This window comes from Miniopterus schreibersii, assembly GCF_964146895.1.
Source record: "Miniopterus schreibersii genome assembly, chromosome: 9".
In the NCBI taxonomy this organism is placed as follows: domain Eukaryota; kingdom Metazoa; phylum Chordata; class Mammalia; order Chiroptera; family Miniopteridae; genus Miniopterus; species Miniopterus schreibersii.
Window position 1 is genome coordinate 18,353,285 of NC_138118.1, and position 15,482 is coordinate 18,368,766.

Genomic DNA, 15,482 nt, shown 5'->3' on the forward strand with positions numbered 1-15,482 from the left:
CCGCGTTGATGTGCCCTTGGGCAGAGATAGCAGCGGCAAAGCTGAGAAGAGAAATTGAAATAAGACAACCGCATCAGAGGCAGCTCAAACTGGAGAAAAAGAAAACTGGGGAATGTGGCTGGGTCATTTTCCTGCCGCATTTTGAGTTGCTGTTTGTAGTTCCTGTTGTACGATAGCTGTTATGCTTCAAGACATTTACGCTCTCCTCTATTAACTGCCATTCTCTGTAGCCAGTATTGAATATTCAGCCCATCAACTTTTATTTATTTAAGCGTTGGGCCTAACTGGGATCCTCGCCATTTACTCTCTAACGTGCACAGTAAAGCATGTCTTCTTCCTGTAGGTACTTCTGAGCGTCTTTTCATGTGAAAGATATAACACTATCCAGAATGACTTTGTACGGATCACAATCTTCATATCTCTAACTATGCACAGTATATTTTTATCTACAGTTCTTTCTTAGAGAAAAATAAGCCTAATGGGCTGTCTTACTAAGACTGGATTAACATTGTTTTCTAAACATTTATAGGTAGTGCAGGGACACCTGTCACCTTTAATGAGAACGGAGATGCTCCTGGGCGCTACGATATCTTCCAGTATCAAATCAACAACAAGAGTACAGAGTACAAAGTCATTGGGCACTGGACCAATCAGCTCCATCTAAAAGCAAGTATCAGTATAAATGTACATTAATGGATATTGTTCTCAAAGAGGTGCGCTTTATTTTGAAATATATAACTTTTTGGGATACATTTTCTCCTAAATAAATTTTTAGAAAATGTGTGATTTGATCCTACCTTCAACTTTAAAATGTCATGGAAAGTCTTAAATGTCTGTAAAGAAATCTGATAGTTGTAGGGATTTAATGAAAGATTTCATTTTCTTTTAATTGACTATATATACACTTAGGAAAATTTTTCCCTTTTCTGAAAGACTCACTTGGTCAAGTATTTGTATACTGTGTGTGTGTGTGTGTGTGTGTGTGTGTGTTAGGGAGTGGGTAACAGAGTATGCTATGAAAAAGGTGGAGCTTAAGAATAAGTGTGTCTCACCTTTACCACATCTAAGGTTACATCTGATTGATGGAAGTGACACCAGAGAAAGTTAATGTACCCAAAGTGATGTTTATTATTTAATAGCCCTTAAGGCTGTCTGTTGTCCCTTTCTTATCTCAGGTGCCATCAAGACCCAATGCCATGTGAGGACAACTTGGATAGATCAGCCTGAAGCAGGGTCCCAGGGCCTAGGGGTGCTGCCCAAAACAGCTGGGCATTTGCTTGTCTGGGTGCCAAACTGCCAAGGGACTCTTTCTTTTCCTCCTGGAGTGTGGTGGGGACTTGGGGGTGGGGTAGCATGTGGGATGTTGAAGGGCAGAGGAACCTCTTCAGATGTTCCTGATTGGTGGGCAGCCCTCCAAGGGGCTCTCTTAGGGAAGGAATCTTGAGGGACTTTGGGGGGAGCTGCCTCTGGTTGACACCCACAAATCATAAGGGTCTCTGGAGCAGGACGCCAATCCTGAACTTGATGGATAAGGGAGGCCCAGGAAGTCACAGGGCACAGGGCTGGGTGCAGGGATGGTTGGAGCAGTGTCTGTTTATCACTGGGTAAGGAATTATTTCACATTGGAACAGTCCTTGGTGCCATACCAGTGCACACTGGCTTCTTCGAGTAAAAAGTGGAGAACTGCTCTGTGGTCTCAGCAAAGAATAGACATTCTTTTATTCAGTGTCTTTTCTACATCTATAATATAGGACCATTTGCAGAAATTAGTGGCCTAGGCATTGCTACAACAGTAGTGTTTCCTCTGTAGGCAATAAGATGCCTTTATTGTTTTTAAATTTTATTATTATAAAAAAATATATCTTTATTGATTTCGGAGAGAGGAAGGGAGAGGAAGAGAGATAGAAACATCAATGATGAGAGAGTCATTGATCAGCTGCCTCCTGCACCCCCCCACTGGGGATCGAGCCCACAACCCGGGCATGTGCCCTGACTGGGAATCGAACCTCGATCTCCTGGATCCTCGGTCGATGCTCAACAGCTGAGCCACACCAGCCATGCTAAGATGCCTTTAAAATCTTTAAATGATCTAGAAACATATTTTCCTACTGTCCTATGGTTTTAATTTGTATTCCACTCTTTTCTCTAATGAAAGTATCTCCTCTTCTTGATTTCAAATCTACCATAACACTGTGAGCGTTGTGTTCATTTCCCAGATCAATAATGAAGTTCATTTCCTAGCTACAGCTTATTCTAGCTAAAAGGTAAAAGCTTATGACATACATGAGGGAGGAGAGAGATCACTCTTGTCTCTGTGTGTAACAGGTGCACATGTGCTTTCATGTGTTTGAACCCACTCAGAAGACATCACTTTAGTTTTTTAATATATTTTTACTTCCATATGTCCAAATATAGCCCCTGCAGGGGCATGTCCATGCAGCATCAGTCACCAACATTCTCAGAAAAAAGGCAGATGATGAGAAGTAACAAAACTAGGATATTTGAGATTTATTGTCTCTGAAATGATTCCTGATAATTAGCACAGTTCTGCACAAAGACAACTTCTCTTTCAACTATTGCTATCTGATGTAGGGCCATATACCTACAATTTACTACATGCAGCAGCCCCCTGAAGTCTTATCTATTGTTCTGCAACCCAAATTGACATTTACCAAACATGTCTTTAATAACTCTGCAGGTTATTGACACCAATCGGAAAACCAATAGCTTTTTGGCAAAAACCCTTTTGAGAGTGGACCTATGTGAAATATAGTAGACATGGCAAAAACAATTGATAAGAGCTAAAATGGGAAGCTACTTTTGTATCTGACTTTTATTAATGCCAAACTGCCTATTAGACTTATGATTAGAGATTTGCATAATAAAATTAAATGGTTGAAAATATGTGTACTAATATGTAATACCATGATACCTAAAATAACAATACACCCAAGTACACATAGACACACCTTTTTTATGTGCATGATATATTTATTAGAAAACTTTATATTGGATCACAGTTGATCTTTTGTGTATATTCAATGTGCATGAACGTTTTTATGTATATTATTGTTATAGTTCATAAAACACAACAAAGCCACTTGTAAGAATTATTTCTCAAGCATGATTATGATCATTTATAACTAGATAGAAGTTCTTGTTTTACTTTTTTTAAATAATGATGCAATGTTCAGAGAGAAGAAATATATATATTTTTTAATCATCACCTGAGAATATTTTTTCCACTGCTTTTCAGAGACAGTGGAAGGGAGAGAGAAAGAGAGAGAGAGAGAGAAAGGGAGAGAGACACATCAATTGGTTGTGTCCCGACTGGGGCTGGGGATTGAGCCTGCAACCGAGGTACATGCCCATGGCCGAAATCGAACCCAGGACCCTTCAGTCCAAGGGCTAATGCTCTAACCACTAAGCCAAACCAGTTAGGGTGACAGAAGTTCTTGTTTTACTGAAACAGGAAGAATGAAACTCTGAGAAGAAAAGCGAGTGATTTAGACTGTGGGGAGAAGTTATGTGAATTCTGTTGAATCCTGGAATTTATCAGGATAAACTAAATGACTCATTTTCTTTGGGAGTTGAATCAGTCACCTGCTTGAACATGGAGTAGGGGGTGCTTGGGAAATGGCCAATTTATTAAAATTCTGCTTAGAACTTGGGCAAGGCACCAAACAATTTTTTTGCCTCCATTTCTTCACATGTAAAATGGAAATATTAGTAGCACCTACTTTATTTGGTGGTAATAAGAATTAAATGAAATAGTAAAATGAAGCATTTAGGGCCTGGCACACACAAAATGCATACATATTACCTATTATTAATTCAGTGTCTCATGTTTCTGTGTGGTCAGTGGGAGGCCGGGTTATGTGTGTGGTGAGGAGAGAAGGGAAGGTCCTTATTAAAAGAGGCTCTTGCTTTTAGAAAGTTCGGAGAGAATCCCCACATTTCGAGTGCTGACCATTTGTCTCCACAGCTCACTGTTTCTGCCCATCTTTAATGTTGCCCTTAATGCTTTAGAAAATCTATCTGCACTTAAAAAGTAAACTCTGTATAAGATAAATACATAGATTTTCTATAGTAGTGTGTGGCTACTTATTGTCACCTAGGCAGTTCATTTTGAATGGATTTTATGAGTTCATTCTGTGCTCAAATTCTGTGCTAAGTGTAGGGACTAGAATGAATATGCGGTCCCCTTACTCAAGGAGCTCACAGTCTAGAAGGACAGACAGACACTCAAACCAATAATTCCAGCGCAGTGAGGCAGGTGCACTGATGAAGGTGTGTACATGGTTTTTGTTGTTTATTTTTGTAATCCTCATCCAAGAATATTTTATTAATTTGAGAGAGAGAGTGATATGAGAGAAATATCAATCGGTTGCCTACTATATGTGCCCCCACCAGGGATTGAACTTGCAACCTAGGTATGTGCCCTGACTGGGAATCAAGCCTGCAACCTTTTTGGATGATGCTCCGGCCAACTGAGCCCCCGGCCAGGGCCGTGTGCCCATGGTTTTGCCAGGGGAGCGTCAAGAGGGGTTGCTGCTCTGGCCTAACTGATGCTGTTGATTGTTCAGGGACAGGGAAGGCTACTCCTCCCCATATACCCCATCTCTCTTTGTTCTATTAAACTGGATTTACAACCAGATTTCCACACTCTCAGTGGTAAACATTCATCAGCCAATTGGACTAAATTCTGCTTATTTTCAAAGAGCCAGTTTTTCTGGCTGAATTCAACCATAGGCTGATTTTGTACACCAAGGGTTATAATTGAGCATATACGAGCACAATAAATTTGCCCTCAATATATCTCAATGGAGTGAAAGAATTTTTCAAACAAGTAAGCCATTCCTTTCTTTTTCCTGGAAAATTATGAGGTGTTTTAGTTTGTCAAAAGCATTGTCTTTATTATTCCAAATATTGTTTCTTTTTCTTTTTTATGGAACTGACATATGTTCTCCATTTAGCAATTACAGTCAGTTAATATAAATTGTTTGTTTTGATCTAGGCTTTCTACTCAGTAATCTCAGTCCACACATGGGAGGCGGATCATCTACCCGAGAGTGAATTTGAACAATTGGGCCTCTCAATTTGTGAGGCTGATGTTCCCCAGAGACAGGTGGTCCTTATTAGTGATTACAAAACATATTGTAACCTAGAGATTCAGAGCAAACAGCAAAGCCTGAACTGAGGGGGTACAGCCATATGCTGCTTTGAGTCCACGGGGGAGGGTGTATCGAGGTTACTGGATGGACCTAAAATAACTCAGGATTCATTTTTATTCTTCCAACCAGAGCCACTTTTTTTTTTTTTCTTTTTTTTACATTAGAAATGAGACATATGTTTTCACTTGGTTTGTTTTCTTGTCTTTTTATTCAAGTAAATAATTTGAGGATAAATAAAAATAGTAAAGGATAATGATTTCGCACGTGCCTCAACCATAGTTATTAGTGTCACAGTGTCAAGAAGAAGGGCTTCATTGACCCTAATTTAGTTTTTGAGTGGGCCACTCCATAGTTACTGGTGTAACTCCTGATAAGGTACTGAATTCTGAGCCTCAGTTTTCTCATCTGTTAAGTGGGCTTAATAAATGGGCTTGCTTTGAAGATTAAATGCACTGTAACATGGTGGTCAAAAGTGAGACCTCAAAATCAGAAAGCTGTTTGAATTCCAACTTTCCAGTTATGAGTCTTATAGCCTTGGACACATTATTTTTTATGTCTCAGGTTCTTCATCTATATGGAAACAATCATAACTACTTCATAGAGTTTTGGGGATAATTAAAGGAAATTGTATATACAAGCAGCCTAGAACATTGCCTGACACATGATCAGTTTTAAATAAATATGATAATATTAGTTGTTTGTTTTGCCAGTATTACCAGGCTACTACAGAGCACCTATAATTGTATATTCAATCAGAAATACCGTATTTGCAAAATCTTTTCTGTCCTTATCTTGATGTTCTGAGTAGGTAGTAACTGTAGAAAGGTGTACAAACACCGTGACAGCTTGTCTATGCATATACTCATAGCCCAAAATGATTATTTTGGTATGAAAATAATGGACTCCAGGATTCCAATTCTTTGGATACAATGAGCAAAATTTCTGATGAAATTTGACCCCATTAAACCCATCTTTCCTATATACCTGTAGCATAATATTTATAACATTATATTTTAACTGAATATATTTATTTACCTATAGATGGCCAGTCAAATACATGCTATACTGAGGTTTCCTCAGCTTGCTTGGAATACAGAAAAGGAGAATTTCTGAGTCTTCATATTTGCCTCATGTGTTTACTGTTTTGGGTAAACATCAAAAGTTTTTAATCAAAATCATTAGATTCATTAATTTCATAGAGGAACAGTTTTTCTATAGTGAAGGATATTGAAATAGTCTTGAAGTAGGAATGGATTGAAAGGAGTCAAAACAGTGCTTGAGGGGAACTTGACCTTTTAGTCACTTTGATTCTTAGGAATCATGCGTTTTCTCTTTGCCTCTGTTTCCCCATTTGTAAAGTTGCCTGCATTTAAAAATGTTATTTCATATTAACATCAGTGCATATAAAGGATAGTCAGCCCTAGGAGAAAAGCATTATGTATGGGCTCTCTTTCCTACAAAGCATGAAGGTAAAGTTGGTCTCTGAGACCTTTCGCTACAATCCAGCAGAACTTGAAGTGCCACAATACGTTATTCTGAAAATGCTGGGTTCTGCTTCCCTGCCTTGTTACAGGGAAGGTGATTCATTGTTAAAACTATATATTTTATTAGATACCAATTCATTGTTTTCAAAAAATGTCATTTTTGGTTTAGTACTTTCATGAGAAAACAAGCATTTAGTAAATTCATGTTTTTGATACATTGAGCAAATGTCAAAGTGATTAAATTTTAACTGCATTCTTGCCAAGCCAAGAGAAAGTGTTCAATAAGTATTTGTTGAATGTTATTAATAACACGCTATTTTCTAAATTCTGACTGCATGTGGAGCAAGGATCCAAGAGTATTGATCAGAAAGTGGACTCCTTGTACACAGATAATTTATTCAGTGACTGCTCCCTGCCAGGCAGGATGCTAAACCTTGGAGGAGTACAAGGTTCAATAAGATATAATGGATTTACAGTGTATTAAAGGCAATGCTATACTTGGATTTAACTGCACTAAAAGCATAATTAGACAGGTACAGACTAAAGAAAAAACTATAAATTCAGAAGATGTAATGGTTACCTCCAACTTGGGGACTGGATACAGTTTCTTGACAGATGAACTTCAAGCTGAATTTTAAATTACATTAGTGGCCAGAAATGGTTGGGAGAGTATATAGGCCATGAAAAAAACATCCATTCATCTACCTATGTATCCGTTTATTCGGGAATAAAGTGCCTCCAATGTGCCATTGCTGTTTTAGATGCTTGGATGGTTTAGATGTATTTCAGATTCAGTCCCTAGTGTCGCTCCTGAATTAGCAACACTTTTCAGGAGCAGAATCCAAGGATATGCCTCTTTCATGAACCCTTAATGCATCCAGCTCTGTTCCTTTATTCTTGATCATTTTAAACACACATTTTTATTAGCCAAGTAGGATCATTGTTTCCAAGGAAGGATATTCTATCTCCCTGCAGAGGCTGGAGAATTGGGAGATTATTTTGCTCTAACTGGTTTTCAATATCCCCAAGGAGATAGGTTGGGAAGACCTTAATATTTGGATGGCCTTATAGGAGAAGTCTGACATTCAGAAGTCCCCTACCACTCATGCTCCTGCCCATGACATTTACAGAGCTCCCTACACTCGGTAGGACTTTATAGTTGCCAAGTGGCTTTTGATGCCTACCTTTGGGAAATAATATCCTTTGGATGGGCAGGCCTACCCTGTCACACAGGACTTCAGAATGCCAGTTGGAAGTGCACTGATAGAAGATGAGGACTGTTACCTATGTTTTCACAGGGAGGAAGTAAAGAGCACAGTTTATTTATGGAATGAGTGTGATCCTGAGTGGTCAGAATGGAGGACATTCTGAGCAGAAGACTTCATGGGAAATGAAGAAAGATGGCTTGAAGCTAAATGTTATAGGGTCTCAAATACTATGGGATCACGTGTTGGTATCTTTAGTCTACAATGAGATTTCCCTTAGAGCTATGTTCAGCTCTAAACTCCAGGGAAACATCTTTGACAGAAAAATATAGGTTAGCTGGAGAAGAGGTTGTTTCATTCCTTAGCGGAGGCCACGATTAAGAATTAATTTCTTTCCTATCTTATCTGACAGATTCTCTCTGCCTTATCTATTCATCTGCTTGGTTTGTGCCTTACTTCCAGAAGATATTTAAAAGGACTTACTAAGATATATTTATCATAGTAGGGTAGCCAACCAAACAAACAAGTGAGGGAATTAGGAAGAAAGAATAGAGTTAATAAAATTTAGTTAGTGGTAAAGTGTTACTTTATCATCAATAATTATAGCCAATAGATTCATCTAGGCTGTTCAGTTGAGTAAGAAAAAATCATGCTACTATTTTAAGAGCATACAAATGTATGCCATATAAAATATGATTTAATCTGATTAGGAACTGAGAAGCCAGATTCAGTTATCTGAATCTGTTTCAGCTCAGGCTCTTGGAGTAATTTAATAGTATCCAGGGAATCTAGTGGAGCATCAGTATCAGGGAAAATATGAGTAAGGCATTAAAATAATCTATCATTATTAATGAAAAATAGGAAAAGTCACAAGTGCTTAATTAGTTATTTCAATAAATAATAATTATAATGACACAGGAAAGGAAGAAAAGCTAAAAGGTGATGGTCAAATTAGAAAAGGCAAAGCAAAGAATATGACATAACACAAAATAGAAAATGCCCTCCCATAGCAATGGCAAAGGAAGGTGGGGACTAGGGACTTTTGTGGGGATAATAAAGTTATAAATGATAATAAATGATATATTAAGCCTTATTTTAACCTCGAGAGGAGTAAAGTAAGTGAAATTTTAACATGATGGGCAGAAGAACTAAGATTAAAATAAGGTTATAAACAGATTATAATCTAGAATAGAAGAATAACTGGTAAAAAAAAACCACGTTTCCTTATGGCAGGTTTACCAAAATATATATGAACCCTGCATCTTAGGATACTTTTAAAAAGCTCAGTGAACACATCAGCATTATACAAAATCTACAATGGACAAAAGAATTACAAGGAAGATTAAAAAGTATTATATGTGAATAAAATATGTATCCTCCAGCTATAGATAGAGGTCAGTAGCTGATAAGAGTATGAAGCTAAAATGAATAAAGTTAATATGTCTGTTGAATGAATCAAAATTTTAACATGCTATCTTTCTTCAAAGCTTCCACTATTTAAGAAAGGAAAATAGAGCCAGAAGCTGGAACTTTCCCTAAGTCCTTACACCATTTCAACTGAGGTTACATGTCTTTATCTCCAAGTGAAGCTGCAGAAATGCACAACTGTTTATAAACTCAGCAGCTGAGGCATAAAATAATGTTCTTCCTTTAAATCCATGCATAAATGACAGAGGAATATAAAAAGGACACAGTGGCACAATAAGAACACAGAAAAGCACTAAATTTTACTAGTACTTCATTGCTTTTATTTGTGATAAAATCAGGTTTAATTAAACTTACTATTTTGAGATAATTATAGATTCACATGCAGTTGCAAGAAATAATAAAGAACTCACGTTCTCTTTACCCAGTTTTCCCCTAATGATAACTTCTTTAAAAACTAAATAGGCACTTTTCTAAGGAAGACATACAGATGACCAAAAGATATATGAAAAGATGCTCAACATCACTAGTTATAAGGGAAAAGCAAATCAAAATCACATTGAGATACCAGGTCACACCTGTTAGAGTGGCTGTTATCAAAAACATAAGAAATAAGTGCTGGGGAGAGTGGATAAAATGGAACCTTCACACACCGCTGGTGGGAATGTAAATTGGAGCAGTCACTATGAAAAACAGCATGAAGGTTGCTCAAAAAATGAAGAAAGAACTACCATATGACTCAGAAATCCTTGTTCTAGGTATCTATCAAAAAATTTGAAAACATTCATTTATAAGATATATACACCCTTATGTTCATTGCAGCATTATTCACAGTAACCAAGAATGGACACACCCTAAGTGTCCTTCGACACATGATTGGATAAAGTAGGTGTAGTACGTATATAATGGAATTCTTCTTAGCCATCAAAGAGATGAAACATTGCTATTTGTGACAACACGGATGCATCTTGAAAGTATTACGCTAAGTGAAATAAGTCAAATGGGAAAGGACAAGAGCCGTATGCTTTCACACATATGTGGGACAGAAAACAAACAGCAGTAAATAAAGTAAAGGAACAAAACAGCTCATGGAAACAGACCACAGAATGGTGGTTATCAGAGGGGAAGGAGGAGGGGAAGGGGGAAGAGGGCACAGGGGGTCAGATACAAGGTGATGGAAGGAGACTAGGCTTCTGGTGCTGTGCACACAGTAAAGGGTACACTTGAAATTAATATACTGTCCTTAAACAGTGTTACCCCACTACATTTAATTTTTAAAATGAAAAATAAATAGGCAGAAAAAAAAAAATCTGTAGTGTACTGTCACAGCCAGGACATTGACTTTTATTCAGTCCACCAATGTTACTCAGATCCCCCCAGTTTTACTTTTACTAATTTATGTGTGAGTGTTTGTGTGTATTTAGATCTATGCAATTTTGTTACCTGTGTAGGTCCATGTATTTTCCAGCATAGTCAGGAAACAACATTCCCATCACCACCAGGACCCCTCATGAGGCCCTTGTATAGTCACAGGCACTTCCCTTCCATATGCTTCCCTGTGTCATCCCCCCCCCCCCCCCCCCCCCGTCTGGCAACAACTAATAGGTTCTCTATTTCTATAAATTTGTCACTTCGAGAATGTTATGTAAATATAGTCATACTGTTTACAGTCTTTTGGGTTTGGTTTTTTTCACTCGGCAAAATCCCTCAAAATTTATCCAAGTTGTTGTCTTCCTTTTAATTGCTGAGTATTATTCTATGGTGTGGATGTACCAAAGTCTGTTTAACCATTCACCGGTTGCAAGACACCTGCAAAATAACTTTGAAGAAACCTACTATGAATACATGTATCTGTTGAGTTACGTGTAGCAAAAAACTGCAGGGAAGGGTAATGTCTTGTCTCAGAACAGAAATAAATGATTTTTATGGCAGTTTTAGAAGTTATATGTAACCTTTAATATAGAACATTGTTAAGAAAATAAGAAAGGGAGACTTTATTGTTACAGTATATATCGGGGATCCCTCATAACCCTCTCAGAGTGACACCTTGGCCTTGGTACACTTAATACAGTTGCAGCAAAGGCATCCAAGAGAAAAGGTCCTCACTTAAAAGTAATACCACCTGGGCCTAGGTCCTTTTAACATCATAGTCTATAAAAACAGACCTACATTCTTTCCTTTTGTGCTTCACCTTTCCATCTTTTTGTCAATATTATGCTACAGTTGCTGTCTGCAACACTAAAACAAAACTCTGAGTTTCCAAGCCTTCCTCTGCCTTGCCCTTGCTCTATCTTTAAGTTGTTCCAACACTTTGCTAGGCTTTGCTGTAACTACTTCTCCTTTGACTTAGTTTTGTAGCTGTCAGTGCTGTTGGTACATACATTTTTTTGAATTCAGCCCATTTCTTTAGTTTCCAGAAATCAGATATGACTTCTAGGCTAAGTCATTATAAAATATTGGAGACTAATGGTCTAACCTCTTTGGAAAATTGTTCTATAGGGAGCCAAAAGGGACACTGAGGGAGGCATATGCTTTATACATCTCCTAGTAAGAACATGCTTTAAGCTTGGCAACTGTGAATTAATTTTTTTAAACTTGGGCAACTAATTATTTTATCTTTAAAGTTAGTTTATCAAAGAACTGATTTTAAAAAATAGTCTCCTTCAAATATTTGATAGAGCATGATTTCATGTTGCTTAAGAAACAAATAGACTTGAAGGGCAGACCTAAGAAAGTTCTGTATGATTTGAAAGCATAAGAACAAGTTTGGAGATGCAATGTTAACCTGAGCTCTCACTAATCCTCAGATTTGGGTTTTATAACTTAATAGTTGTGGCTTCAATTTCCATGTTTATAAAATTGGTAATTTAATATAATTATTCACTAGAATTTCTTCCAGATCTGTTATTATCCAGTTGGGTACTTCTGATGGTGAAAGTTCTGTTAGAATATGTTTTCCTGTTTGTTTACTTATTTTTTTTTTTTAGGTTAAAAAGGTAGTCTAATAAGTTTAAGGCATCAGTCATTCATCTATACAGAGGTGATGCTACAGGTAAATCTCACTGCTGTTTAAAAATTCAGAAGTCTTCCTTATGTGATTGATAATGCAGCTTATTTTTAATTTGGGGTATTAATTTGGGGTATTTATTTAAAAAACTGCACACATGGCTGTTTATGTTTATAACTTATGAAAAAATAAAACTAAAATGGAGAGGTTAATAATGACAGGTTACTTTACTTACCTTTGTTTTAACAAAAATGTAAAAACTTGTTTAAAATGACTATGACAGTAGTTTTCTTTTGCTCTCCCAGCAGCATGTTTTCATAATATGCTTTTAAAAATAGGACCCTGCTGTAGGGAAGCTAAGTTTATTCTGTTCAATAGACTGACTTCAAACAGGGCTAAGTAGAAATGACTAATGCGATTTGAGAAACGCTAGTTTATTTGAAAAGCACTTTTTGATGAAGATAAAAGAAGAGCTGAGCTCTGTGTTTGTGAAGAATTAAGGGATGTCACGGTAGAAGAACTGGCCACATATGAGCAATAAATGTGAATAGGCTGATTTTTGCTCCCATTAAAAGAGAAAAAGAAAAGCTTTGCAAATTTCTCACTGTGCCATTTAAATGCGGTGGTCTTGGGTTTGTGACACTGAGACAGTCACTCCACACGCCGTGCTTCCCTTTCACCCCGTATGCAGTACACGGTTGGATGTTTGGAGGCCGATGTATTGGAACTCAGGTGGCGATCGCATCTGGCCCCTGCCTTCACCACAGGCTTGGCCCATCCATTCCCTGAGTCCCCCCAGAGTTCTTCCACTGTTTATCAGATTTCACATATTTGTATGTGAAACTTTTCTCCTGAGATGGAGTTTCACATCTGCTGCTGTCTGGATAAGCAATTACTGGGCATCGCATGAAAGGTAGAGATTTTTCATATACTTTAAGAGATTGTTAAGGAATAATTGGCCTTGGAAAGTTAATACCATGTTACTGCCCTTATGGCACAGCTTCCCACGGGACCATTTGGCTCATTTTTCTGAGAGTTTGTGATGGCTCTGAACATTAGGAGGCAGTCTCTTTTACAAAAATATTTTTTCAAAAACGGTTGGAAACCTGAGGCTAAAATAAGTTCTAAAATGATCACTGGTTCTTGTCCAAGTCAGGTTTTTCTCAAATGCTTTCCTCCGAACACTGGTTCTGCAGGAACCCTATACATGCACACAAAGGAGCTCTGGGCAAGTAAGTGTAGGGAATGTTAGGCCAACTTTTTGGTTTGTTTTCTTATAAAACTCTGTAGAGCCTTTAATATGTTAATGTGCATCCTGGCTGACTGAGAAGTGAGCTTTGGATGTTATGTTTAATAAAATGATTTAACCATGAATCCCTTTTGATTAAAGAACATTTCTGTAGAACCAATATTTCTTGAAAGTCCCTTTAAATGTTGCCTAAGTTAAATTTTTCACTGAAGTTGAATTTTACATTATTAACTCATTTAATCTTTATTATAATACTGTGAGTTAATGGCTATAGAACAGACATTTTATAGAAGAAAAACAGTTTAACAGTAAGTTTCTTATTTAAGTTCCCTTAGCTAGAGGAAACATGAAATTCATGGGCACAGATATTCGACAGCAGTGTGCATATTTTCAGGAACAGTAAAGAAACAGAATCGAGAAGTTGGTAAATGGTTGGAGATGGGAAAGAAAAAGGTAGAGCTCCTGATGACTCTTACGTAGATGAAAAAACAGGAGAATTTTTGACATATTTTGAGATAAGTAAGAATTTAGTCAGAATTGAATTTGCATGCATTCCAACAGAACTAAATTAATATTCAATTGTTTCTCCGATTTTTGTTTCTGTGTGTGTGTGTATGTGTGTGTGTGTAGAAATGGAATCTTTTCCCCTTACTTCGAATAAGAATTTTTTAAAATATTTATCTTTATTGTTGAAAATATTACAGACCTGACTCACATAAGGTAATGCCCATGGAAAATTCTTGTACAATAATTGGCACACAGAGCAGGTGCTCAGTAAACATGAGTTGGAGCTGAGAAAGTCCCCTGTAGGTTTGTCGCCTGACCATTTCCCCCCGATTTTATATAGGTAACACCAGATGAGAAGAGAAAATATGTGGGTTTTTTTAAGTTTTTTTCTTTAAGTTTACTGTTGTCCTGTAGCTGATATATAAAATAAAATATTACTAAAATTAAAGCACCAAATTAAAGACCAAACTAAAAAATGGTAACTTTCCATGAATGAACCATTTTGCAGCCTTTCAGTGGCTCACATTGACCGGCATGTAAAAGACACCTGTCACCCCCACCACACCAGCTGCTCCCTCCTCACACACCACTCATGGCTTGTCTGCCTTTCGTGACCCTCTTTCCCCTATTTCTGCTCTTTCCTCGGGATGCTAAGTAGGGATGGGATGGGGAGACTGAGAAGCTGTTCCCAGAGGGGTGCAGGATTCTGGCCAAACTATCTTGCTTCCCATTATCACTATTTTTTATTTCTTTAACCAAAGATTCTTGAAAGCCTATGTCAGGAGTAGACATAAATACACCCTTTCAGCCAGCTTCAAGTCACCCCTCTGTGATGGTGTTGCTATTCATATAACAGGATCCATGTGAACATAAGACTATTAAGAGGTTTTCACTCTTGAGTTCTTGAAGAGAACGGTCTTTACTGTCTGTGACCATGTCTATGAAAGAGGGAGAGCCAGGGATCCTTGAAATAAGCTTGGTTGGTTTACAAGGAGACATTCGGAGAAAGAAATGAGTCTATCTAGGAGTTGTGAGGGAGAGCAATAGAGAAAGGGGTGTACTGGTTTGGTGGGAGATTGTGAGGCTTAAGGGAGGAGAGAGAAAAAGTCTTTCAGGCAGATCCAAAATGTGAAAGAGACACATACAGCAAGAGACAGAGACAGAGAGACGGGGCAGAGAGACAGGTAAACAGAGAAAGAGACAATGACTGAGATCTGGAGACCTCCCTGCCTTCCAGATCAGGGAGAAAACATGCTCGGGAGAGATGTAAAAGGAGTTTAAGAAATTGTGCTTGGTTAGATGGGTTACAGAGAGATTCATCTTTTGGAATTGCTGAAAAACTTTAATGAATATTTAAGTTGCTTCCACACTATTTTGGGGTTATTTAGACACAATGTTATAGTGCCTTGAGCCAGATGAGTTTCTGTGTTT

The 15,482-nt window shown here is 37.6% G+C and overlaps 1 protein-coding gene across 4 annotated transcripts in view; it reads left to right on the forward strand.

Annotated features, from left to right (window-relative positions):
• GRM8 (glutamate metabotropic receptor 8) overlaps window positions 1–15,482 on the forward strand; it is a 688,454-nt gene that overhangs the window by 567,455 nt on the left and 105,517 nt on the right. For all 4 annotated transcript variants that reach the window (XM_081148115.1, XM_081148114.1, XM_081148113.1 and 1 more), the window contains exon 8: window positions 530–666. In XM_081148115.1, the coding sequence (XP_081004241.1) occupies window positions 530–666 (137 nt within the window). The remainder of the gene's footprint in view (window positions 1–529; window positions 667–15,482) is intronic.